We start from the raw sequence: 26,790 nt of genomic DNA, 5'->3' as shown, positions 1-26,790 counted from the left end.
TAAAGGATGAAGAGGTAAAATTAATACGTACTCGAGGAAAGGAAACCAAAAAAAATTAAAAATCTCCGAGTCACAAAATGGCTGCCGCGTAGAGTTGCCCACTTTCCTCACTCCCAAATACGGGACAAAGGGGTGCCGTCAACGCCCCGCGTCGCCAAGCGGCCGCACCCAGCCAGCGGCCACGTGCTCCCGCTTCACCAATGGCGGCCGCACAGGGCTGGGAGGCGGGTTGCTATGCAACCTCCGTTAGGCAGCGCCTGGGCCTCCGGGCCTACAGCAGCCATTTTGTCCGGGCTACAGTGTCCTAATACGGGGCAAGGGCGCAACCAAAGATAATAGAGCAGAGCAAGATAGACCACTCGACCCTAAAAAGCGTAGTACGTCACGGCGCCATTTTAGTAGGCAAAAACTTGCAGAAACATTTAAAAAGAAAAATAACAAAAATCTGTGAATTGATAGATGAGATATATTCTGCATTTTAATGGTATCATCACACATACTGTTCCCCCAAAACACTGATTACACTGCGAGAGGCATAGCGAACGGCGGGTTTTGCTTACTAAAATGGCGAACGATACGCTCCTTTGCGTACTACAATTCAGTACAGGCGATTTCAACGGAGTGGTTCATCCTGCTTCTCCAGTATCTTTGGGCGCAACCCTCCTCCCGGCCCGGGCGGCCTCCCGCCATTGGTGGAGCGGGAGCACGTGGCCGCTGGCTGGGTGAGTTCAGGTGGGGCGCGGGGCGGTGACGTCACCCCCTGTCCCTTATTCGGACGCGAGGAAGTTGGCAACCTTACTGAAATACGGGGCAAGGGCGGTCCCGTACGGGACAAACTAATTTAGCCCAAAATACGGGATATCCCGGCTAATACGGGACAGATGGCTGCCCTACTGCTACGTCGTGTGTTTGTTTTGCATGGCCCCTTTGTAATGTGCTAACACGCCCAAAATGGCGGGTGGCACGGCTAATTCACTCGCTGAGAAGTCTCGAGTTACATTCGAAGTGCAGGTTTGAAGTATGATGGCCAAGGTTCAGGATCCACCACACGCACACACACACACACACACACACACACACACACACACACACACACACACACACACACACACACAGAGCACTCAAACACTGGTGATAGAAGCCAGACACTTCGCCGGCTTCTGAAGCGTTTCGGGCTTGCTGGTCGCAGTATCCGCAGTTGCTCGGAAAGTGAACTCAGCCGCGCCTCCTCTTCCCGGGCTAAGAGAAGGGTTCTGGTGTTTGTTGCTGTCTAAGAGGCTGGAGGTGTTAGAGGCCAAGCTTTCACGAGTACTGAAAGACACCAGGGGATGGAAAAACATTAGCGTCCCCCAAACACTAACGTCGCGACATTAAATCCTTCACTCCCGCGCCCCCTGGCCAGCTCGGGGTGACAAAGAGGCCAGGAACCGCAGACGACCTGACCGATACATGGGGGATGTGTATGAAGGAAGTGCAGACGCTGGCTTACACCAAAAAATGGTGGAGTATCTCAGCGGGACGGGCAGCATCTCCGGAGAGAAGGAATGGGCGACGTTTCAGGTCGAGACACTTCTTCGGACTCGGGGCCGGGTTAGGCGAGAGTGGGGCCTTGTAGGGCAGGGCCACGCTCTGGTGGAGCATGAGGCCTAGGCTACAAGGAGGCGCAGGCCGCCATGGAGGGTGTGAACGGGCCGGGCAGCCCGTCAGCGTGGACTGGGGCTTCGTCAGGGCCTCCCCCCCCCCCCCCCCGAGGCAAGAGGCGGAGTGGCCACAGGTGAAGCCGGAAAGACCGGACCGGGAGCGTCGCTGAGCCGGGTCGGAGTAGGACGGAGCATTTAGTGCGGGGCCCTGGAAAATGCGGGGCCCGTAGCAGCGGTAGAGTCGCTGCCTTACAGCGAGTGCAGCTCCTTGGGCCCGGGTTCCATCCCCGACTACGGGCGCCGTTTGTACGGAGTTTGTACGTTCTCCCTGTGACCTGCGTGGGTTTTCTCCGAGATCTCCGGTTTCCTCCCACACTCCAGAGACGTACAGGTTTGTAGGTTAATTGGCTTGGTGAATACGTGTAAAAAAAAAAAATTTGTCCCTAGTGTGTGTGGGATAGTGTTAATGTGCGGGGATCGCTGGTCGGCGCGGACCCGGTGGGCCGAAAGGGCCTGTTTCCGTGCTGTATCTCTAAACTAAATATTTGCTACGTTTGCTACTAGATTAACCCGGCACTGTTTGGACTGACAAATAATAAACGGGAGGAGGGGCCATCACTGGGTGGCGAGGGCTCCTTCCCACAGGCGGAGGCAACGGAAGGAAAGCTCCACGTCGTGGCGGACGTAGAAACATAGAAAATAGGTGCAGGAGGAGGCCATTCGGCCCTTCGAGCCAGCACCGCAATTCATTGTGATCATGGGTGATCGTCCACAATCAGTAACCCGTGCCTGCCTTCTCCCCATATCCCTTGATTCCGCTAGCCCCTAGATTCACAACTCTCTGGGTGAAAAAGTTCCTTCTCACCTCAGTTTTAAATGGCCTCCCCTTTATTCTAAGACTGTGTGGCCCCTGGTTCTGGACTTCCCCAACATTGGGAACATTTTTCCTGCATCTAGCTTGTCCAGTCCTTTTATAATTTTATACGTTTCTATAAGATCCCCTCTCGTCCTTCTAAACGCCAGTGAATACATGGAACTCGTTGAGGTGGGGGCGGAAGGGAACAAAGGCGAGGCCTCTGTTGAAGAAGGGTCTCGGCCCGAAACGTCACCCATTCCTTCTCTCCAGAGATGCTGCCTGACCCGCTGAGTTACTCCAGCATTTTGTGTCTACCTTCAATGCGTAAGGTAAGAGGGTTTGGTAATGAGGCGTGATGGAGGGGGAGATGGAGGGGGAGACAGATTCATGCTCGGAACACGACAAAATATTCATTCCTCTTATCAGTCTTCTTACCTGTAACATCACAGTTTGATATTGTTACTTTGTGCAATGAGAACATTAATGAGCCGCAATCAAAGATTTTCCATTTTATCTCGGCGATTACATATCTTTCACTCACAAAATGCTGGAGTAACTCAGCAGGTCAGGCAGCATCTCGGGAGAGAAGGAATGGGTGACGTTTCGGGTCGAGACCCTTCTTCAGGCTGATGTCAGGGGGGCAGGACAAAGGAAGGATATAGGTGGAGACAGGAAGATAGAGGGAGAACTGGGAGGGGAGAGGGGAAGAGAGGGACAGAGGAACTATCTAAAGTTGGAGAAGTCGATGTTCATACCACTGGGCTGCAAGCTGCCCAGGCGAAATATGAGGTGCTGTTCCTCCAATTTCCGGTGGGCCTCACTATGGCACTGGAGGAGGCCCATGACAGAAAGGTCAGACTGGGAGTGGGAGGGGGAGTTGAAGTGCTCAGCCACCGGGAGATCAGCTTGGTCAATCCTGACCATCCACAATTACACTGCGGACGGTTTGATTGCAATCTTGTACAGCCTTTCCGCTGACTGGTTAGCATGTAACAAAAAAGCTTTGCACTGTAACACGGTGCAAGTGACAACCAAACTAAACTAAACTAGAAAAATTAAACTCAACCAAACCACCTGTCCAAATGTCTTTCAAATGTTGTGTTGCTAAACACTTCAACTCACCCTCCCACTCCCACACTGACCTTCCTGTCCTGGGCCTCCTCCATTGTCAGAGTGAGGCCCAGCGCAAATTGGAGGAACAGCACCTCATATTTCGCTTGGGCAGCTTACACCCCAGCGGTATGAACATTGACTTCTCTAACTTCAAGTACCTTTGCTTCCCCTCTCTCTCCATCCCTGCCCTTCCTACTTCTCCGACTAGTTCCACTGTCGATCCTGATTAAATATCATTGATTGTCTGCCTTGCTGTCACCTTCCCCTCACCTAGGGTTGCCAACTGTTCCGTATTAGCCGGGACATCCCGTATTTTGGGCTAAATTGGTTTGTCCCGTATGGGACCGCCCTTGTCCCGTATTAGGCCCGGGGGGCGCTGTACGCCCGGACACTGTAGGTGCGGACTGTGTAGGCCCAGACAGTGTAGGCCCAGACAGTGTAGGCCCAGACAGTGTAGGCCCAGACAGTGTAGGCCCAGACAGTGTAGGCCCAGACAGTGTAGGCCCAGACAGTGTAGGCCCAGACAGTGTAGGCCCAGACAGTGTAGGCCCAGACAGTGTAGGCCGGACACTGTAGGTGTGGACAGTGTAGGTGCGGACAGTGTAGGTGTGGACAGTGTAGGTGTGGACAGTGTAGGCCCAGACAGTGTAGGCCCAGACAGTGTAGGCCCAGACAGTGTAGGCCGGACACTGTAGGTGCGGACTGTGTAGGTGCGGACAGTGTAGGCCCGGACAGTGTAGGTCCGGACACTGTAGGTGCGGACTGTGTAGGTGCGGACAGTGTAGGCCCGGACAGTGTAGGTCCGGACACTGTAGGTGTGGACAGTGTAGGCCTGGACAATATAGGTTCGGACATTGTAGGTACGGACAGTGTAGGCCCGGACAATGTAGGTCCGGACACTGTAGGTGTGGACAGTGTAGGCCCGGACAGTGTAGGCCCGGACAGTGTAGGTGCGGACAGTGTAGGCCTGGACAATGTAGGTGCGGACAGTGTAGGCCCGGACAGTGTAGGTGCGGACAGTGTAGGCCTGGACAATGTAGGTGCGGACAATGTAGGTGCGGACAGTGTAGGTGCGGACAGTGTAGGTGTGGACAGTGTAGGTGCGGACAGTGTAGGTGCGGACAGTGTAGGCCTGGACAATGTAGGTGCGGACAATGTAGGTGCGGACAGTGTAGGTGCGGACAGTGTAGGTGCGGACAGTGTAGGTGCGGACAGTGTAGGCCCGGACAGTGTAGGCTCGGACAGTGTAGGTGCGGACAGTGTTGGTGCGGACAGTGTAGGTGCGGACAGTGTAGGTGCGGACAGTGTAGGTGTGGACAGTGTAGGTGTGGACAGTGTTGGTGCGGACAGTGTAGGTGTGGACAGTGTAGGTGTGGACAGTGTAGGCCCAGACAGTGTAGGTGTGGACAGTGTAGGCCCGGACACCTATAGGTGTGGACAGTGTAGGTGTGGACAGTGTAGGTGTGGACAGTGTAGGCCCGGACAGTGTAGGTGCGGACAGTGTAGGCCCGGACAGTGTAGGTGCGGACAGTGTAGGCCCGGACAGTGCAGGTGCGGACTGTGTAGGTGCAGACAGTGTAGGTGCGGACAGTGTAGGTGCGGACAGTGTAGGTGCGGACAGTGTAGGTGTGGACAGTGTAGGTGTGGACAGTGTAGGTGCGGACAGTGCAGGTGCGGACAGTGCAGGTGCAGACAGTGCAGGTGCAGACAGTGTAGGTGCGGACAGTGTAGGTGTGGACAGTGTAGGCCCAGACAGTGTAGGTGTGGACAGTATAGGCCCGGACACCTATAGGCCCGGACAGTGTAGGTGCGGCCAGTGTAGGCCCGGACAGTGTAGGTGTGGACAGTGTAGGTGTGGACAGTGTAGGTGTGGACAGTGTAGGTGTGGACAGTGTATGTGCGGACAGCGTAGGTGCGGACAGTGTAGGTGCAGACAGTGTAGGTGCGGACAGTGTAGGTGTGGACAGTGTAGGTGTGGACAGTGTAGGCCCGGACAGTGTAGGTGCGGACAGTGTAGGTCTGGACAGTGTAGGTCCGGACACTGTAGGTTCGGACAGTGTAGGTGTGGACAGTGTAGGCCCGGACAGCGTAGGTGCGGACAGTGTAGGTCTGGACAGTGTAGGTGTGGACAGTGCAGGTGCGGACAGTGTAGGTGCAGACAGTGTAGGTGCAGACAGTGTAGGTGTGGACAGTGTAGGTGTGGACAGTGTAGGTGCGGACAGTGTAGGTGTGGACAGTGTAGGTGTGGACAGTGTAGGTGTGGACAGTGTAGGTGTGGACAGTGTAGGTGTGGACAGTGTAGGTGTGGACAGTGTAGGTGTGGACAGTGTAGGCCCGGACAGTGTAGGTGCGGACAGTGCAGGTCTGGACAGTGTAGGTCCGGACACTGTAGGTTCGGACAGTGTAGGTGTGGGCAGTGTAGGCCCGGACAGCGTAGATGCGGACAGTGTAGGTGTGGACAGTGTAGGTCCGGACACTGTAGGTTCGGACAGTGTAGGTGTGGACAGTGTAGGTCCGGACAGTGTAGGTGTGGACAGTGTAGGCCCGGACAATGTGGGTGTGGACAGTGAAGGTGTGGACAGTGTAGGCCCGGACAGTGTAGGTTCGGACAGTGTAGGTGTGGACAGTGTAGGCCCGGACAATGTAGGTTCGGACAGTGTAGGTGCAGACAGTGTATGTGTGGACAGTGTAGGTGTGGACAGTGTAGGTGTGGACAGTGTAGGTGTGGACAGTGTAGGCCCGGACAGTGTAGGCCCGGACAGTGTAGGTGCGGACAGTGTAGGTCTGGACAGTGTAGGTGTGGACAGTGTAGGCCCGGACAGTGTAGGCCCGGACAGTGTAGGTGCGGACAGTGTAGGTCTGGACAGTGTAGGTGTGGACAGTGTAGGCCCGGACAGTGTAGGTGCGGACAGTGTAGGTGTGGACAGTGTAGGTGTGGACAGTGTAGGCCCGGACAGTGTAGGCCCGGACAGTGTAGGTGCGGACAGTGTAGGTCTGGACAGTGTAGGTGTGGACAGTGTAGGCCCGGACAGTGTAGGCCCGGACAGTGTAGGTGCGGACAGTGTAGGTCTGGACAGTGTAGGTGTGGACAGTGTAGGCCCGGATAATGTAGGTTCGGACAGTGTAGGTAAAGAGGCCCGGACCCGCCTAACGGAGGTTGCGTTGCAACCCACCTCCCGGCCCGGGCGGCCGCCATTGGTGGAGCGGGAGCGCGTGACCGCTGGCTGGGTGACGTCACCTTGTCCCGTATTTGGGAGTGAGATCGTTGGCAACCCCTACCCCTCACCTAACAATGTACCAGTCTACATTTCCTTGAACCACGGCCCCTTTGATCTGTGTTTTCACACCTTACCCTTCGATATCTCGATGCATCCCTCTCCCCTGACTCTCAGTCTGAAGAAGGGCCTGGACACAAAATGTCACCCATTCCTTCTCTCCAGAGATGCTGCCTGTCCCGCTGAGTTACTCCAGGGTCTATCTTAAAAGTCGTGCTGGTTAGTTCAGTTCAGTTTAGTTTAGAGAAAGAGTGGAAACAAGTCCTTGAGCCCACCGATTGATTCCGCGCCGACCAGTGACAATAAACTAAACTATCGATAATGCCAATAATCATACTTTTTTTTAAAAACACCCATTCACCGTCTCGTCTCTCAGCATTGCTGACGTTGCAATATTCATTTATTGTAGAATGGAAGGGAATTGAAAACCGGTGGCGCAGCGGTAGAGTTGCCGCCTTACAGCGAATGCAGCGCCGGAGACCCGGGTTCCATCCCGACTACGGGCACTGTCTGTACGGAGTTTGTACGATATCCCCGTGACCTGCGTGGGTTTTCTCCGGGTGCTCCGGTTTCCATCGACACACTAAAGACGTATAGTTAATTGTACTTTAATTGGCTCGGAAAAATTGTAAATTGTCCCTAGTGTGTGTAGGATAGTATTAGTGTGTGGGGATCGCTGGTCGGCGCGGACCCGGTGGGCCGAAGGGCCTGTTTCCGCGCTGTATCTCTGGTTTAAGCAACCATGTCGCAACACTCACTCAGTCAATCCAGAAGATTAAATCAAGGATAATTTTGTAGCTCTGTTACTCATCAGTATTGTCTTGCAGGAAGCCCCCCTCGAGTTGATAATGCCCTGCCTGTGATTTTCTAAGCAGTTAAAATAATGATTTCCAAGTCATAACTGGCACATATTGGAATTTCCTGTACCCGCTCTGAAGCTGTGTGCAATTGGAAAGTTTCCTCTGCTATGTGGGTTTAGAGGTACGGTGTGGAAACAGGCCCTTCAGCCCATCGAGTGCAAGCCTAGGGGTGCCAACTATCTCACTCCCAAATAAGGGACAAGGTGACATCACCGCCCCGCGCCCTACGTGACCTCACCCAGCCAGCGGCCACGTGCTCCTGCTCCACCAATGGCAGCTGCCCGGGCCTACAGTGTCTGGACCTACAGTGTCCGGGCCTACAGCGTCCGGGCCTACAGCGTCCTGGCCTACAGTGTCCAGGCCTACAGTGTCCTGGCCTACAGCGTCCGGACCTACAGTGTCCTGGCCTACAGTGTCCTGGCCTACAGTGTCCTGGCCTACAGTGCCTGATCTACAGTGTCCGGGCCTACACTGTCCGGACCTACAGTGGCCCTCTGGGCCTACAGCGTCCTGGCCTACAGCGACCGAATCTACACTGTCCGGGCCTACAGTGTCCGAGCCTACAGCGTCCTGGCCTACAGTGTCCGGGCCTACAGCGTCCTGGCCTACAGTGTCCGGGCCTACAGTGTCCGGGCCTACAGCGTCTGGACCTACACTGTCCGGGCCTACAGTGCCCCCTCGGGCTTAATACGGGACAAACCAATTTAGCCCAAAATACGGGATGTCCCGGCTAACACTGGACAATTGGCAACCCGATGCACGCTGGCATTTGGTCACCCGTTCACACACTAGTTCAATGTTATCCCACTCTCTCATCCACTCCCTGCACACTAGGGGCAATTTACAGAGTGCCGATCAACCCGCAAACCAGCGCGTCTTTGGGATGTGGGAGGAAACCGGAGGACATCGTCGCGGACACGGGGAGAACGTACAAACCCCGTACAGACAGCGCCCGTAGTCAGGATCAAACCCGGGTCTCTGGCGCTGTGAGGCAGCAACTCTACCGCTGGGCCCACCGTGCCGCCGTTTAGTTTAAGCTAACTTAGTTTAGTTTAGCTTAGTTTAGGGATACGGTGGAAACAGACCCACCGATTCCGCAGCGACCAGTGACAAGAGACTAAACACAATGAAACTGGAGCACCTGGAGGAATCTCTTTAGTCAGAGGGTGGTGAATCTGTGGAATTCTTTGCCACAGACGGCTGTAGAGGCCAAGTCAGTCGATATTTTCAAGGCAGAGATAGATAGATTCTTGATTAGCATGGGTGACAGGGGTTATGGGGTAGAGCAGGAGATTGGGGTTAGGAGGGAGAGATAGATCAGCCATGATTGAATGGCTGAGTAGATGGGCCGAATGGCCTAATTCCTCACCTATTCATTATGACCTCATGGCCTACACTAGTTCGATGTTATCTCAGTTTCACATAGAAAATAGGTGCAGGAGGAGGCCATTCGGCCCTTTGAGCCAACACCCCCATTCATTGTTATCATGGCTGATCGTCCACAATTAGCACCCCGTGCCTGCCTTCTCCCCATGATTCCACTAGTCCCTAGAGCTCTATCTAACTCTCTCTTAAATTCATCCAATGAATTGGCCTCCACTGCCCTCTGTGGCAGAGAATTCCACAAATTCACAACTCTCCGGGTGAAAAAGTTTTTTCTCACCTCAGTTTTAAATGGCCTCCCCTTTATTCTTTATGCCGTGCAGAGCGGGATCTGTGGCCAGACCGACCAGCAGGCCCGCACTGTCCGCTGCGGACAGAAGATTGTGGAAACTACCGGAAACTCCATCTCGCTGGCCGTGGACCTGGAACCCAACTGGAGGCCCGGCCCACCCGCCCGCCCGACCGCCCAGAGTGGAGGGAGTGGGACGGAGGGCCGGTGAGCAGGCCGGCTGCAGGAGGGAGGGAGGGAGTGCAGGGCCTGGACGGGGGAGTGGGCCGCTGGAGGCCCTGCAGCAGCCTGGACCGGGCACCGCTCCAAGAGGCCGAGCAGGTGGACAGCATGCAACCTACAGTGGTGGAGCAGCGGCGGAGGACACCATGGCTACCAGCTGGGCCAGGCCCACTCAGCAACGTCGCCATGACAACGGGCCTTCATGGTCAGGTCAAGATCCCTGCACTTACAACAACTGGGACTTGAAAATGGCCCCAAACTGGCGACTGTACCCTGTCTCAGTGTAGACAATAGACAATAGGTGCAGGAGGAGGCCATTCGGCCCTTCGAGCCAGCACCACCATTCAATGTGATCATGGCCGATCATTCTCAATCAGTACCCCGTTCCTGCCATTTCCCCATACCCCCTGACTCCGCTATCCTTAAGAGCTCTATCTAGCTCTCTCTTGAATGCATCAGAGACTTTTTTAGATTTTTAGATTTAGAGATACAGCGTGGAAACAGGCCCTTTGACCCACCGAGTCCGCGCTGCCCAGCGATCCCCGCACACACTAACACTATCCTACACACACTAGGGACAATTTTTACATTTACCCAGTCAATTAACCTACATACCTGCACGTCTTTGGAGCGTGGGAGGAAACTGAAGATCCCGGAGAAAACCCACGCAGGTCACGGGGAGAACGTACAAACTCCGTACAGACGGCGGCCGTAGTCAGGATCGAACCCGAGTCTCCGGCGCTGCATTCGCTGTAAGGCAGCAACTCTACCGCTGCGCCACCGTGCCTTCTGAGGCAGTGAATTCCACAGATTTACAACTCTCTGACTGAAAAGGTTTTTCCTCATCTCCGTTCTAATCGACCTACCCCTTATTCTTAAACTGTGGCCCCTGGTTCTGGACTCCCCCAACATTGGGAACATGTTTCCAGCCTCTAACGTGTCCAACCCCTTAATGTTTCGATAAGATCCCCTCTCATTCTTCTAAATTCCAGTGTATACAAGCCCAGTTGCTCCAGTCTTTCAACATACGACAGTCCCGCCATTCCGGGAATTAACCTGGTGAACCTACGCTGCACGCCCTCAATAGCAAGAACGTCCTTCCTCAAATTTGGCAGTGTACAACTGCTACACACCAGTTCTGTGTCTGAGATGCTTATATGTGCCTAAGTGTTTGTGTACTTGTATACTATTGTCTATTGTATGGTGATACGTACTGAACTGTATACAAAAATGAATTTCACTGTACCTCGGTACATGTGACAAATAAAGCACCATAACTCACCACTAGGTGCAATGTCTTTGCAATTTGGGGGGAAACCAGAGCCCCCGGAGAAAACCCACACGGTCACGGGGAGAACGTGCAAACTCCGTACAGACAGCACCTGTAGTCAGGATCGAACCCGGGTCTCTGGCGCCGTGAGGCAGCAACTCTACCGCTGCGCCACCGTGTTGCCCATTATTGAACCAAGAGATGATTTACGAGGATGTTGCCAGGACTCGACGGCCTGAGCTACAGGGAGAGATTGGGCAGTCTAGGACTTTAGTTTAGAGTTTAGAGATACAGCGCGGAAACAGGCCCTTCGGCCCACCGGGTCCGCGCCGACCAGCGATCCCCGCACATGAACAATATCCTACACACACTAGGGAATTTGTTTACATTTACCAAGCCAATTAACCTACGTACCTGTACGTCTTTGGAGTGCAGGTGGTTTAATCCTTGGAGTGCAGGTGGTTGAAGGCTATAGATTAGGAGGGGAGTAGATAGGATAAATGCACAGAGACGTTTACCCAGAGCAGGGGAATCAAGAACCAGAGTATTTACAGTGCCCTCCATAATGTTTGGGACAAAGACCCATCATTTATTTATTTGCCTCTGTACTCCACAATTTGAGATTTGTAATAGAAAGAGATCACATGTGGTTAAAGTGCACATTGTCAGATTTTAATAAAGGTCATTTTTATACATGTTGTAGAAATTACAGCAATTTTATACACTGTGTAGAAATTACAGCAGTGTTTATACATAGTCCCCCCACCCCCCCCCCCCCCATTTCAGGGCACCACAATGTTTGGGACCCAGCAATGTCATGAAAATGAAAGCAGTCATGTTCAGTATTTTGTTGCGTATACAATAAAATACAATATCCTTTATTGAAGAAGGGTCTCGACCCAAAGCGTCACCCATTCCTTCTCTCCTGAGATGCTGCCTGACCCGCTGAGTTACTCCAGCACTCTGTGAAACGTCACCTATCCATGTTCTCCTGAGATGCTGCCTGACCCGCTGAGTTACTCCAGCATTATTGTGAAAACAATATCCTTTATTTTCATTGTACAAGCACAACGAGATTTTGATCGTCGCTTCCATATCGATGCTGTCAAATCAAATATTTAAATAAATCACGGCGAACATGTAAACGTCAAGAGGGGAGGTGGGGGGGGAGGTGGGGGAGGTGGGGAAGGGAAAGGAAAACGAAAAGGGGGGAATAAGGTAAAGTGCAAAAAAAAAAGGTTCATCCAGGGGTCAGTTGTGCCAGATGACCCTGGGGGCAGACAGGTCGTGGTGGGCTCTCAGCAGTTCCGATTCAGAGCAGCCATAGCTCTAGGGATGAAGCTGTTCCTTCGACTGGAGGTGCGGGCGTAGAAGGCCTTGTAACGTGTGCCGGATGGGAGTGGTTCAAACAGACGGTGGCACGGGTGTGTGGAGTCTTTGTAGATGCTGGTGGCTTTCCTGAGGCAACGTGCGTTGTAGATGTCCTCCAGGGCCGGCAGATGTCCTCCAGTCCCAATGATCCTCTGCGCTCTGCGGACGACCCTCTGAAGAGCTCTCCTGTCCGCTGCCATGCAGCTGAGATACCACACGTAGATGCCGTACGTAAGAATGCTCTCTGTGGTGCAGCGGTAAAGGGTCGTCGGAAGCTGTCGTGGCAGACCGACCTTTTTTCAGCGTTCTCAGGAAGAACAGCCGTTGCTGTGCCTTTTTGACCAGTGCAGCGGTGTTAGTGGACCATGTGAGGTCCTGTGAGATGTGTGTGGGCAGAAACCTGAACCTGGACACTCTCACCATTGCATGCAATGACTGCTTGAAGTCTGCGATTCATGGACATCACCAGTTGCTGGGGGTCTTCTCTGGTGATGCTCTGCCAGGCCTGTATTGCAGCCATCTTTAGCTCATGCTTGCTTTGGGGGCTAGTCCCCCTTCAGTTTTCTCTTCAGCATATCAAAGGCATGCTCAATTGGGTTCAGATCGGGTGATTGACTTGGCCACTCAAGAATTGACCACTTTTTAGCTTTGAAAAACTCCTTTGTTGCTTTAGCAGTATGTTTGGGACCATTGGCTTGCTGTAGAATGATCCATGATCCGCTGGCCAATGAGTTTTGAGGCATTAGTTTGAACTTGAGCAGATAGGATGTGTCTATACACTTCAGAATTCATTGTGCTGCTACCATCAGCAGTTGTATCATCAATGAAGATAAGTGAGCCAGTACCTTCAGCAGTCATACATGCCCAGACCATAACACCCCCACCACCGTGTTTCACAGATGAGGTGGTATGCTTTGGATCTTGGGCAGTTCCTTCTCTCCTCCATACTTTGCTCTTGCCATCTCTCTGATACAAGTTAATCTTCGTCTCGTCTGTCCACAAGACCTTTTTCCAGAATTGTGGTTGCTCTTTTAAGTACTTCTTGGCAAACTGTAACCTGGCCATTCTATTTTTGCAGCTAACCAGTGGTTTGCATCGTGCAGTGTAGCCTCTGTATTTCTGTTCATGAAGTCTTCTGCGGACAATGGTCATTGACAAATCCACACCTGACTCCTGAAGAGTGTTTCTGATGTCGGACAGGTGTTTGGGGATTTTTCTTTATTATAGAGAGAATTCTTCTGTCATCAGCTGTGGAGGTCTTCCTTGGCCTGCCAGCCCCTTTGTGATTAGTAAGCTCACCAGTGCCCTCTTTCTTCTTAATGATGTTCCAAACAGTTGATTTTGTGAAGCCTAAGGTTTGGCTGATGACTCTAACAGTTTTATTCTCGTTTCTCAGCCTCATAATGGCTTCGTTGACTTTCATTGGCACAACTTTGGTCCTCGTGTTGATAAACAGCAATAAAAGTTTCCAAAGGTGATGGAAAGACTGGAGGAAAGACTAGGTGCTGAGAGCTCTCTTATACCTGCATTAAGGAGGCAATTAAACACACCTGAACAATTACAAACACCTGTGAAGTCATTTGTTCCAAACATTATGGTGCCCTGAAATGGGGGGACTATGTATAAACACAGCTGTAATTTCTACATGGTGAAAGCAAAATGTATATAAATGGCCTTTATTAAATACTGACAATGTGCACTTTAACCACATGTGATTTTTTTCTATTACAAATCTCAAATTGTGGAGTACAGAGGCGAATAAATAAATGGTGGGTCTTTGTCCCAAACATTATGGAGGGCACTGTAGGTTTAAAGGGAGTGGAACAAGATTTAATGGGAACTTGAGGGGCAACATTTTCACACACAAAAGGCATAAAAATTGTACGTTTATCTAATACTCAAAATAATGAAACTAAGCAAGAGGAATATATGATTGGGGTGAGCTGCAGCGGTCTGTGCGGAGTTTGTACGTTCTCCCAGTGACCACATGGGTTTTCTCCGGGTGCTCCGGTTTCCTCCCACACTCCAAAGACCTACAGGTTTGCAGGTTAATTGGCTTCGGTAAATTGTCCCTCGTGGGCGTAGGATCGTGCTAGTGCGCGGGGATCTCAGTGAGCCGAAGGGCCTGTTTCCGCGCTGTATCTCCAAAGACTAAACTCTTAATTCCAATTTCTGTTGGACCAAATGATTCTCGATTCTTAGTTTAGAGAAACAGCACGGAAACAGGCCCTTCGGCCCACCGAGCCAGCGCCGACCAGCGATCCCCGCACACTGACACTATCGTATACACACTGGGGACAATTTACACATACACCAAGCCAATTAACCTCCAAAACCCTGCACGTCTTTGGAGCGTGGGAGGAAACCGAAGGTCTTGGAGAAAACCCACGCAGGTCATGGGGAGAACGTGCAAACTCCGTACAGACGGCATCCGTAGTCGGGATCGAACCCGGGTCTCCGGCGCTGCATTCGCTGTAAGGCAGAAACTCTACCGTTGCTCCACCGTGCTACTTCCTACTACGTTTTACACGTTTTTGTCTTGCGTACGTTGTATCAGCTAACCTTGGCGTCTTTGCACCATGAGAAGGTCAGAAGACCATCTCAAGACCCCTTCAAAAGGGGTCACAGTCTTAGAATAAAGGGGAGGCCATTTAAAACTGAGGTGCGAAGGAACCTTTTCACCCAGAGTGTTGTGAATCTGTGGAATTCTTAGAATAAAGTCTTAGAATAAAGTGGAGGCCAAATCACTGGATGGATTTAAGAGAGAGTTAGATAGAGCTCTAGGGGCTAGCGGAATCAAGGAGTATGGGGAGAAGGCAGGCACGGGTTACTGATTGTGGATGAACAGCCATGATCACATTGAATGGCGGTGCTGGCTCGAAGGGCCGAATGGCCTCCTCCTGCACCTATTTTCTGTTTAAAAAAAAATTATTTATGTTTTATTGGAAGCATTTGTTTAAAAAAAAACATGACAATTTTGTGGCTTTATGAACAGCTTCAATGTTAACACTTTTCAAAAAGGGCATTTAATTAAAAAGAGAGAGAAAGAAGGAAAAGAGAAATAGAAAAGAAAGAAGGGGGGATATCGCCGACGACACACCCATGTGCCCGCTCACCCAGCCCTACGAGGGATTATGAATTGTGTTCAGATATTGACTTGTTCGAGAAAATCAATAAAAGGTGACCATACTTTTAAAAATTGCTTGAGTTTGTCATTCGAGATAAACCTAATTCTCTCTAAATGTAATGTGTCCATCATTTTGGTAATCTACATCATCACTGGAGGAGGCACTTCAACACTTTCCCAGAATTTAAGCGTGAGTTTTTTTGCTAATATTAGTCCGTAGCTGACAAAGCGTGGCTGAAAAACAGTCAATGTACGACATGCTTCTGATATTCCCAGTATTACCATACCATACCATACGCATACAGCCGGAAACAGGCCTTTTCGGCCCACCAAGTCCGTGCCGCCCAGCGATCCCCGTACATTAACACTATCCTACACCCACTAGGGACAATTTTTACATTTACCCAGCCAATTAACCTACATACCTGTACGTCTTTGGAGTGTGGGAGGAAACCGAAGATCTCGGAGAAAACCCACGCAGGTCACGGGGAGAACGTACAAACTCCTTACAGTGCAGCACCCGTAGTCAGGATCGAACCTGAGTCTCCGGCGCTGCATTCGCTGTAAAGCAGCAACTCTACCGCTGCGCTACCGTGCCGCTACCGTATTATCAGTTTTGAGTCTGGCTCTAATGGGATTTTCAGTATATTGGAGAAAACTTTGAATATTTAGACAATAGACAATAGACAATAGGTGCAGGAGGAGGCCATTCGGCCCTTCGAGCCAGCACCGCCATTCAATGTGATCATGGCTGATCATTCTCAATCAGTACCCCGTTCCTGCCTTCTCCCCATACCCCCTGACTCCGCTATCCTTAAGCGCTCTATCCAGCTCTCTCTTGAATGCATTCAGAGAATTGGCCTCCACTGCCTTCTGAGGCAGAGAATTCCACAGATTCACAACTCTCTGACTGAAAAAGTTTTTCCTCATCTCAGTTCTAAATGGCCTACCCCTTATTCGTAAACTGTGGCCCCTGGTTCTGGACTCCCCCAACATTGGGAACATGTTTCCTGCCTCTAACGTGTCCAACCCCTTAATAATCTTATACGTTTCGATAAGATCCCCTCTCATCCTTCTAAATTCCAGTGTATACAAGCCTAGTCGCTCCAATCTTTCAACATATGGCAGTCCCGCCATTCCGGGAATTAACCTCGTGAACCTACGCTGCACGCCCTCAATAAGTCCTTTCCCCCCCCAGTTTTGCTTGCTACCTCATCTTGCATAGTTAGTGTATGTATCTTCTGCTGAAATAAATGCTCCAACACAGTAATTAAAGTATTTTTTGGAATATAGGCTGAGTAAGAAACCCCCCCACCCCACTCCCCCCACGCCCCAGTGAATATCACCAAGAGAAATGAGCATTAGCACAAGATACTAAGATATATATTGCAGAAATAAGGGAAAGAAAGAAATAGATCATTAGAAAACAAGAAGAAAGGAACAAAGTGTAGAGACGTCGCTAACAAACACCTGGTAACGGCAGTGAGAGGTTAAGGTGACCTCCCTTAGAATTAACTTCTAATACTAGCATTGTGCTTATTTGATATCCCTGCACCTATAACATCTTATCTTCTCGAAACGTATAAGATTATTAAGGGGTTGGACACGCTAGAGGCAGGAAACATGTTCCCGATGTTGGGGGAGTCCAGAACAAGGGGCCACAGTTTAAGAAGAAGGGGTGGGCCATTTACAACGGAGATGAGGAAAAACTTTTTCAGTCAGAGAGTTGTGAATCTGTGGAATTCTCTGCCTCAGAAGGCAGTGGGGGCCAATTCTCTGAATGCATTCAAGAGAGAGCTAGATAGAGCTCTTAAGGATAGCGGAGTCAGGGGGTATGGGGAGAAGGCAGGAACAGGGTACTGATTGAGAATGATCAGCTATGATCACATTGAATGGCGGTGCTTGCTCGAATGGCCTCCTCCTGCACCTATTGTCTATTGTCTGTTGTCTATTGTCTATTGTCTGTTGTCTATTGTCTGTTGCCTATTGTCTATTGTCTGTTGTCTTTTGTCTGTTGTCTATTGTCTATTGTCTGTTGTCTGTTGTCTATTGTCTGTTGTCTATTGTATATTGTCTATTGTCTGTTGTCTATTGTCTGTTGTCTGTTGTCTATTGTCTGTTGTCTATTGTCTGCTGTCTGTTGTCTGTTGTCTATAACGTGTTAAAGAACATATAGGTCTATGTTTCTCTCTGTTTCTAGAAGGGGAAGGGCTCTCGCGCTGGGTTGCCATCTCAGTGCTTACCGCGGTGAGTTGAACCCGCTGTCCACCGTGATGCTGCTGCTGTCCATGCTGTCCAGTCGGGCCGAGTGGCTGGCCTTCTGCCCCTCGCTCTCCCTCGGGCTGAGGAGGGTGAGGTGCTTCTCGAACCTCCTCTGGAGCCCCTTGTCCTTCTCCCTCTCCAGCAGCCACTGCACTGTGCTGCCTTCCTCTCTCCGCTTGCCCTCCACTTGCTGGCCCTTGCTACACGCGGCCTTCCCCCCGTGCACAGAGTCCTCGGCCTCCTCCTCGTCCTCCTCCTCGTCGTCCTCGTCCTCGGACACGTTGTAGTAGTCGAAGGAGGACTCCGGGTGGGCCGGCGGCGCGGGCGCGGGCGTGGGCCTGGGCCTGGGCGGCACGGGGTCCGCCAGACCCTCGCCCAGCACCTCGCAGTTCGTGTGGAAGACCGCGGACGGCTCGTTGCGCTGGGGTTTGCGGGAGGGGGACTCCGGGCAGCAGCTGCGGTCCAGGTGGTTTACGGTTTCGCGCGGCGGGGCGAAGGCTTGCCCGTTGGCCAACGCCGGCGGTGCCTGCCCCGTGGCGGCCATGTTGGCGTGGTGTCCGTCCGGGCAATGTTCGGGCAGCAGCGACAAGTGCTCCGGCTGCCCGTTGGCCTTGTCCTCCACGGCCGGCTGCTTCGAGAGTCGTTCTGGGGGGGACAAGGTGGTAAACCCGTCGGACAAGGTGAGGGCGTGGCAGTCCTTGAAGAGGGGAGACTGCTGGTCGTCGCGGCCTTTGGCCAGGGGTGAAGGGGCAGGGGGAGGGGCAGTGCGGCCGCTGTCCTTGGAGGGGTGGCTGGAGGGGTCGCGGTGGTGGAGGTGGGGCGGGCTCTCCCCGGCTGGCGTGGGGCCGTGGCGGTGGTCCCCGCCCTCGGGTAGGCCGGGCTCGATGATGTCCTTGGGATGGGAGGCCAGCCCGGCCAGGCCAAGGGAGGCGGACTGGCCGACGTCGGCTTCCCCCCCCTGACCCTGCCCTTCCTCGGTCAGCACCGAGGTGGCGGTGTTGGCGGAGTTGGCGGTCGCCAGGGCCCGGTTGGAGTTGTCCATGGACCTGGAGCGCCCCTTCTTGGCCTTGGTGGCGGCCCTGTCGTTGCGAGACTGCCGGTCCTGCGTGTGGCTGTGGCTGCGGTGGACCTTGGGCTGGCGGTGGTGGTGGTGTTGGTGGAGGTGGTGGTGGTGGAGGTCCTCCTGGATCTGCTGGCTCTCCGTCCTCCTCTTGTACAGGTCGGCCGACACGTCCCACTCGGGTGCCGCCGGGTAGCGGGGCTCGGCGGCCGCCAGCCTGTCGTAGGCCACGAAGCCGTGGTCGTGGAAGGACTCGGCCTCCCTGCCGCTGCCCGCCGGGGGCTCGTCGTCCACCGACGGCGCCTCCTCCCCCTCCCCGTCCTCCCCCTGGTGCGGGGCCTCGGACTTGCTGTGCGAGCGTGGCCTGCCGTGGGGCCTCTTCTTGTGGCCGCGGCTCCTCCTGCTCTTGCCGCTGTGCTGGGCCGAGGAGCCGGGCTGTTGCTGGCTGCGTTGGTGCTGATGGTGGTGGTGACGTTGGTTATGGTGGTGGTGGCACTTGTCCTCCTCCAGCTTCTTCATCAGGGCCGTGTGCTTGGCCACGTTCTCCAGCGTCAGGCCCGGGTTGACCCGGCGGATGATCTCCTGCTCCACCTCCCGCGGGATGGCGCTGGGATTGTCCTCGTCCCTCAGCGGCCACTCCTCGGGGGGGAACTGGGCGGAGAAGTTGGCCAGCTGCCGCGACTTGTCCTTCTTGAAGCTCAGCCGGAACAGCTTCAGGCCGAAGCGCTTGGGCTGCTTGTCGCCGCCTCCGCCTCCGCCGCTGTCCCTCGGCTTGACCAGGGTCTCGGCCTTGTAGGACGAGTTGACCACGGCCTTGCTCTTCTCCGTCTGGCTGGCCGAGGGCGGCTGGAGCAGGGAGGGTGGGCAGTGGGAGTCCTTGCCCGCTTTCCTGAGCAGGGTGGACGGTGGCTGGTGCTGGTGGACTCCCTCCCTGAAGCAGTTGCACGAGTCGCAGTGGTTCCGGTGCGGATGACCGCGTTCCCGCGGGCAGCCCGAGTTGGCCGGCGTGACCGTGCCGGTTCCGGTGACCGTGGCGGTGCCCGTGCCGGGCCGCGGCGAGGTGCAGCGAGAACGTTCCGGTATCCTCTCGTCCAAGTGGTACCACTTGCTGTTTGTGCGGATCAGGGAGGGGGTGATGAAGTACGTCTGCGGAGTCACGATGAAATAGCCGTCCGGCGTCGGGTAGACCTTACGCTCCCGCACCAGCAGGTTCAGCGTGTGGCACAGGATCTCCTGGCTCGGCGCCGGCACTCCTGCAACAAGACCACAAGGCAGCGTCACCCACGTCTGTCCACCCACAACCACACCCAGCAACACCGGGCCTAGTGGACCCAATGGGACCAAACCTCTCCAGCATTGCTGCAGCACCCTCCCCACTCCCCCATCCCCTCCCTCCTTCTCCCCACCCTCCCTCCCCCATCCCATTCACCCCCCTCCCCACTCCATCCCCCTCAACCTCCCTTATCCTCCCCACTCCCCCCTCTCTCCCCACCCGTGTCCGTCCACCCACAACCACACCCAGCAACACCGGGCCTAGTGGACACGTTGGGACCAAACCTCTACTGCATTGGTGCAGCACTCTCCCCTCCCCCATCCCCTCCCTGCCCCCCTCCTCCCCTCCCTCCTTCTCCCCTCCCTCCCTCCCCTCCCACTTCATCCCCCTTATTCTCCCCCTCCCCCCTCTCTCCCCACCCGCTTCCGTCCACCCACAACCACACCCAGCAACACCGGGCCTAGTGGACTGGGCCTAGTGGACCAAACCTCTCCTGCATTGGTGCAGCACCCTCCCCTCCCCCCTCCCCTCCCCTCCCACTCCACCCCCTCTCAACCTTCCCCTCACCCTCACCCCATCCCCTCCCTGCCTCCCTCCCCCCTCCATCCCCCTTATTCTCCCTCTCCCCCCCCTACCTTCCCCTCCCCCTTCTCCTCCCCACTCCTCCATCCCCCTCAACCCTCTTATTCTCCCTCCCTCCCCCATCCCCTCCCTGCCCCCCTCACCCCCCACTCCATCCCCCTCAAACCCCCTTAACCTCCTCCTCCCCTCCCCCTCGCCCCTCCCCTCCCCACTCCATCCCCCTCGCCCCTCCCCTCCCCACTCCATCCCCCTCAACCCCCCTTATCCATCCCCCTCCTCCTACCTCCCCTTCCCCCCTCCTCCATCCCCTCCCCCCTCCTCCCCACTAATTCCCTCACCCCTCCCCTCCCCTCTTTCCACCCCAATCCATCCCCTCAACCTCCCACCCTTCCTCCCCACTCCACCCGTTCCCCTCGCCCCCACTCCATCCCCCCCTCAACCCCCCTTATGCTCCCTCCTCCCCTCCTCCCCCCCTCCCCACTTCATCCCCCTCAACCTCCCTTATTCTCCCCCTCCCTCCCTTCCCCCCACTCCCTCCCTCCTCCCTTCTCCCCCTCCCCCCTCCCTTCCTAGGAGATAGATTTAAGCTTTAAAAATATAACATCGATTTCAATGAAACTTCTTCCATTAGCACCAAAGGGACGATGGTGGGTAAGGTGGGCCTAAAATTGTCGCGCTATCGTGTACCGTTTTGGCTGTAGTTCAGGAACAAACAAACAAACAAACAAACGAGAGTTTTAGTGTATAGATTACACTGATGAGCCAAAACATCATGTCATCATGGGCCACGCAGCCCCATAAGCACCCTGTCTGTTGCCGGTTTGTAGTTTGTCCCTCCTCGGACCACTGTCGGTCGGTACTCACCACTGCTGACCGGGAGCACCCCACAAGCCTTGCCGTTTCAGAGATGCTCTGACCCAGTCGTCTGGCCATAACAATTTGGCCCTTGTCAAAGTCGCTCAGGTCTTTACTCCTGCCCATTTCTCCTGCATCCAACACATCAACTTCAAGAACTGACTGTTCACTTGCTGCCTAATATATCCCACCCCTTGACAGGTGCCATTGTAACAAGATAGTCAATGTTATTCACTTCCCCTGTCAGTGGTCATAATGTTTTGGCTCATCGGTGGAGACAGCTGATGGCTGATCATCCACAATCAGTAACCTGTGCCTGCCTTCTCCCCATATCCCTTGATTCCTTGATATCCCCTGGAGCTCTAACTAACTAATGGCAAATGTGATTGGTGTAGATAGGGCATCTTGGTTGGCACGGACGAGTTGGGCCGAAGGGCCTGTTTCCGTGCTGCACCACACTATGAGTGCCCACAATCTACTAGAACCTCATGGTGAACATTAAGTTAAGTGCTTGGCAATGTCTGAAGACTCACAAAACCTTCGCAAGCTAATTCATTCTTTGATCTTGATCTGCGTGGCGCTACAATGACAGAGGTGGTTAAACAGAATGTATAATATCACTCTTAATGCCCTGTAATCCCAGCCTAATCCTTGAAATAATGTAGGCGTTCTGTTAAAGTCATTCTACTGCTGCCAAGACTCCTCGCCCAAGTTGGGCACAGTCCCATGTTAATGTTAGTAAAGGCCACACACTGTTTAACATCTCCTATCACATCCACACCTAGGGTTGCCAACTGTCCCGTATTAGCCGGGACATCCCGTATTTTGGGCTAAATTGGTTTGTCCCGTATGGGACCGCCCTTGTCCTGTATTAGGCCCGGGGGGGGGCGCTGTAGGCTCGGACGCTGTAGGCCCGGACACTGTAGGCCTGGATAGTGTAGGCCTGGACAGTGTAGGTCCAGACAGTGTAGGCCCAGACAGTGTAGGCCTGGCCAGTGTAAGCCCGGACACCGTAGGTCCAGACACTGTAGGTCCGGAGAGTGTAGGCCTGGCCAGTGTGGGCCTGGACAGTGTAGGCCCAGACAGTGTAGGCCTGGCCAGTGTAAGCCCGGACACTGTAGTCCAGACACTGTAGGTCCGGAGGCCCGGGCGCCGCCTGACGGAGGTTGCGTAGCAACCCGCCTCCCAGCCCGGGCGGCCGCCATTGTTTACACACACTACGGGAAATTTACAGAAGACAATCAACCTACAAACCCGCATACCATTGGAATGTGGGAGGAAACCCACGTGGCCACAGAGAGAACATGCAAAGTCCACACAGGCAGCACACATAGTCAGGATCGAAGCCAGGTCCCTGGTTCAGCCCAACTCGTCCATGCCCACCAAGATGCCCCATCTACACTAGTCTCACCTGCCTGCGTTTGGCCCATGTGCCTCCCAGCCATTGCTATCCATGTACCTGTCTATGCTTCTTGTAAATGTTGTGCGCGGTGGCGCAGCGGGTAGAGCTGCTGCCTCACAGCGCCAGAGACCCGGGTTCCACCCTGACTACGGGCGCTGCTGTACAGAGTTTGTACCTTCTCCCCGTGACCTGCGTGGGTTTTCCCCAATTGCCTGCTTCCTTCCACACTCCAAAGACGTACAGTTTTGTAGATTAATTGGCTTGGGTAATAACTGTAAATTGTTCCTAGTGTGTAGCGTGACCTCGTGTGATGGGGATCGCTGGTCGGTGCGGACTCGTTGGGCCGAAGAGCCAGTTTGCGCGCCGTATCCCTAAACTAAACTAAACTAAACCTGTTATGGCATCTCCCTCAACTATCCCCTCCGGCAACTCATTCCGCAAACCACAACCGCCCACTCCTGCCCATTTCTCCTGCATCCAACCTGTCGCGGTACCACCTCCCTCGACTCTGTGTTATCGAATGGTATAAGATTATTAAGGGGTTGGACACGTTAGAGGCTGATCATTCTCAATCAGTACCCCGTTCCTGCCTTCTCCCCATACCCCGTGACTCCGCTATCCTTAAGAGCTCTATCTAGCTCTCTCTTGAATGCATTCAGAGAATTGGCCTCCACTGCCTTCTGAGGCAGAGAATTCCACAGATTCACAACTCTCTGACTGAAAAAGTTTTTCCTCATCTCAGTTCTAAATGGCTTACCCCTTACACGTGGCAATGAAGTATTATTGGACCATTCTTAGTCGCGTGTGTGACCAAAAATATGAAAAATTGTGGAATACATCTCTTATAATTCTGAAAACATTTCAGGTATATTGTTTCATACTGTACATATGACTTGAATATGTAGAAGTTTACCAGAGGTCAAATATGACTGGTCACGTGTGTGACCTCACACGGAAGCCATTTTTTTCATAACTCAGTTTTATCTTGCAAACTGTGAATTTTTAAAAGCTAGAATGTTCATATCTTCAGCAGACTTGCATAATCGTTCTGTAGGTGGGGAAATAGCAATGAATAAGATTAATCTCTCACAAGACTTTTTTAATGTGTTACTTTATGTGATGACGTGTGTGCCATTTTGGTTCACTTTCCAAAAGAATGGCCCTATTGAAAGTACCCTCACTTTCTCTGAACACAGGACTTGGACACGCCAGAGGCAGGAAACATGTTCCCAATGTTGGAGGAGTCCCGAACCAGGGGCTACAGTTTAGGAATAAGGGGTGGGCCATTTAGAACGGAGATGAGGAAGAACTTTTTCAGTCAGAGAGTTGTGAAGCTGTGGAATTCTCAGCCTCAGAAGGCAGTGGAGGCCAATTCTCTGGATGCTTTCAAGAGAGAGTTAGATAGAGCTCTTAATGGTAGCAGAGTCAGGGGATATGGGGAGAAGGTAGGAACGGGGTACTGATTGTGCATGATCAGCCATGATCACCGTGAATGGCGGTGCTGGCTCGAAGGGCCGAATGGCCTACTCCTGCACCTATTGTCTATTGACTTGCCTGCTGCAAATGAGTATTTCCAGCATCTTCTCTTACAGTAGAACGGCAGCCCCTCAACAGATCAGTGCTCCCTCACACTGTCAAGTCTTTAGACACAACACAATTACAGAGAGTTGTAGATGTAGCCCAGTCCATCACACAGACCAGACGCTCCACCACTGACTCCATCTACACTTAGAGCGGTCACGGTGGCGCAGCGGTAGAGTTGCTGCCTTACAGCGAATGCAGCGCCGGAGACCCGGGTTCCATCCCGACTACGGGCGCCGTCTGTACAGAGTTTGTACGTTCTCCCCGTGACCTGCGTGGGTTTTCTCCGAGATCGCCTTCGGTTTCCTCTCACACTCCAAAGACGTGCAGGTTTGTAGGTTGGTAAACGTAAAAATGGTCCCTAGTGGGGTGTGGGATAGTGTTAGTGTGCGGGGATCGCTGGTCGGCGCCGACCCGGTGGGCCGAAAGGGCCTGTTTCTGCGCTGTATCTCTAAACTAAAACTACAAACAAAATTCACGCCATCATAATCAAAGACTTGTCCCACCCCGGTCATTCCTTCATCTGCCCCCTCCTGTCCGGCAGAAGGTACAGAAGCTTGAAAGTGCCCACCACCAGACTAAGCAGCAGCTTCTTCCCCTCAGTTATCAGGCTTCTGAACGGCCCTTCCATAAGCTAGGGCACTGTCCGATTCACCTCTACCCCATTGCGGACATTAGACTTTGTCTCTGGAACTGATGCGCTACAATGCTGAGAACTATACACCGAACAGCCAAAACATTAAGACCTGGTGAGCCAAAACATTATGCCCACCTGCCTAATATGCTGTTGGTCCTCCGTGTGCAGCCCCATACGCAGCAGGGTGCGATGCACTGTGTATTGTGACACATTCCTCCCGTGACCACCATTAACATTTTCCGTGACTTGTGCCACAGTCGACCTTCTGTCGGTTCGGACCAGACGGGATAGCCTTCGTTGCCCTCGCGCATCGATGAGCCTTGGGCGCCCAACACCCTGCCTGTCGCCGGTTTGTGGTTTGTCCCTCCTCGGACCACTGTCGGTAGGTACTTACCACTGCTGACCGGGAGCACCCCACAAGCCTTGCCGTTTCAGAGATGCTCTGACCCAGTCGTCTGGCCATAACAATTTGGCCCTTGTCAAAGTCGCTCAGGTCTTTAGTCCTGCCCATTTCTCCTGCATCCAACACGTCAACTTCGAGAACTGACTGTTCACTTGCTACCTAATATATCCCACCCCTTGACAGGTGCCATTGTAACAAGACAATCAATGTTATTCACTTCGCCTGTCAGTGGTCGTAATGTTTTGGCTGATCGGTGTATATTCTGCACTCTGTATCTTCCCCTTTGCTCTCTCTAACTATTGTACTTGATTGTGTTTGTGTGTGGTGCGTCTGATCCGATTGGGTAGCATGTAAAACAAAGCATTTCACTGTACCTCGGTATGTGTGAGAATTATAAACCTAAACCTGCTGAGACTGTTACAAAATGATAAAAACAATTGGGATTTACAGGGGAAAATTACAATTATTAATTTGAATTTGGTCCAAGTGTCGCTTGTTCACAGAGCAGCATCCTGTTTTGCAAGTCGCCGATTTATGTGCTGACATTGGGTATTAATTATAAAGTTAATTTGTGTTAACAGCTGTTAAGGAAATAGGCCTTTCAGACAGCTACCCGATTACATGTGGCATCTCGACTGATCTTGTGAATTATAACACTAATTCAAATAAATTGTTAAAACAATATAGTTCAGTTTATAATTTAGGAACATCAAAACATAGAAAATAGGTGCAGGACGAGGCCATTTGCCCCTTCGAGCCAGCACCGCCATTCATTGCGATCATGGCTGATCGTCCACGATCAGTAACCCGTGCCTGCCTTCTCCCCATATCCCTTGATTCCACTAGGCCCCAGAGCTCTATCTAACTCTCTTTTAAATCCATCCAGTGAATCGGCCACCACTGCCCTCTGTGGCAGAGAATTCCACAAATTCACAACTCTGGGTGAAAAAGTTTTCTTCTAGCCTCAGTTTTAAACGGCTTCCCCTTTATTCTTAGTTTGGTTTAAGTTAGAAATACAGCGCAGTATCGGGCCCTTCGGCCCCACCGAGTCCGTGCCGACCAGCGATCCCCGCATGCTAACACCATCCTACACGCACACTAGGGACAAGTTACAATTTCACTGAGGCCAATTAGCCTACAACCCTGCACGTCTTTCGAGTGTGGAAGGAAACTGGATCGCCCGGGGAAAACCCACGCGGGTCACGGGGAGAACGTACAAACTCCGTACAGACAGCACCCTTAGTCAGGCTTCAACCCGTGTTTCTAACGCTGTGAGGCAGTAACTCTACCGCTGCACCACCATGATCTAGAATCCACTAACCTTGTGTC

The 26,790-nt window shown here is 53.0% G+C and overlaps 1 protein-coding gene across 5 annotated transcripts in view; it reads right to left on the bottom strand.

Annotated features, from left to right (window-relative positions):
* Positions 1-742: 742 nt before the first annotated feature.
* Positions 743-26,790, bottom strand: part of LOC144592187 (storkhead-box protein 2-like) — a 203,519-nt gene continuing 177,471 nt past the window's right edge. For 4 of the 5 annotated variants that reach the window (XM_078396662.1, XM_078396663.1, XM_078396665.1 and 1 more), the window contains 2 exons: positions 17,650-19,981; positions 743-1,311 (listed from right to left, as the gene is read on the bottom strand). In XM_078396662.1, coding sequence (XP_078252788.1) covers positions 1,122-1,311; positions 17,650-19,981 — 2,522 coding nt within the window. In that variant the 3' untranslated portion in view covers positions 743-1,121. Of the gene's footprint in view, positions 1,312-12,044; positions 13,803-17,649; positions 19,982-26,790 lie in introns of those variants that run through there. The other variant, XM_078396664.1, reaches the window with a different exon arrangement.

Source organism: Rhinoraja longicauda, chromosome 3 (genome assembly GCF_053455715.1).
Source record: "Rhinoraja longicauda isolate Sanriku21f chromosome 3, sRhiLon1.1, whole genome shotgun sequence".
NCBI classification, from domain to species: Eukaryota; Metazoa; Chordata; class Chondrichthyes; order Rajiformes; family Arhynchobatidae; genus Rhinoraja; species Rhinoraja longicauda.
The sequence above is the reverse complement of the archived record's forward strand: the minus strand, read 5'-3'. Positions and strand labels throughout refer to the sequence as shown.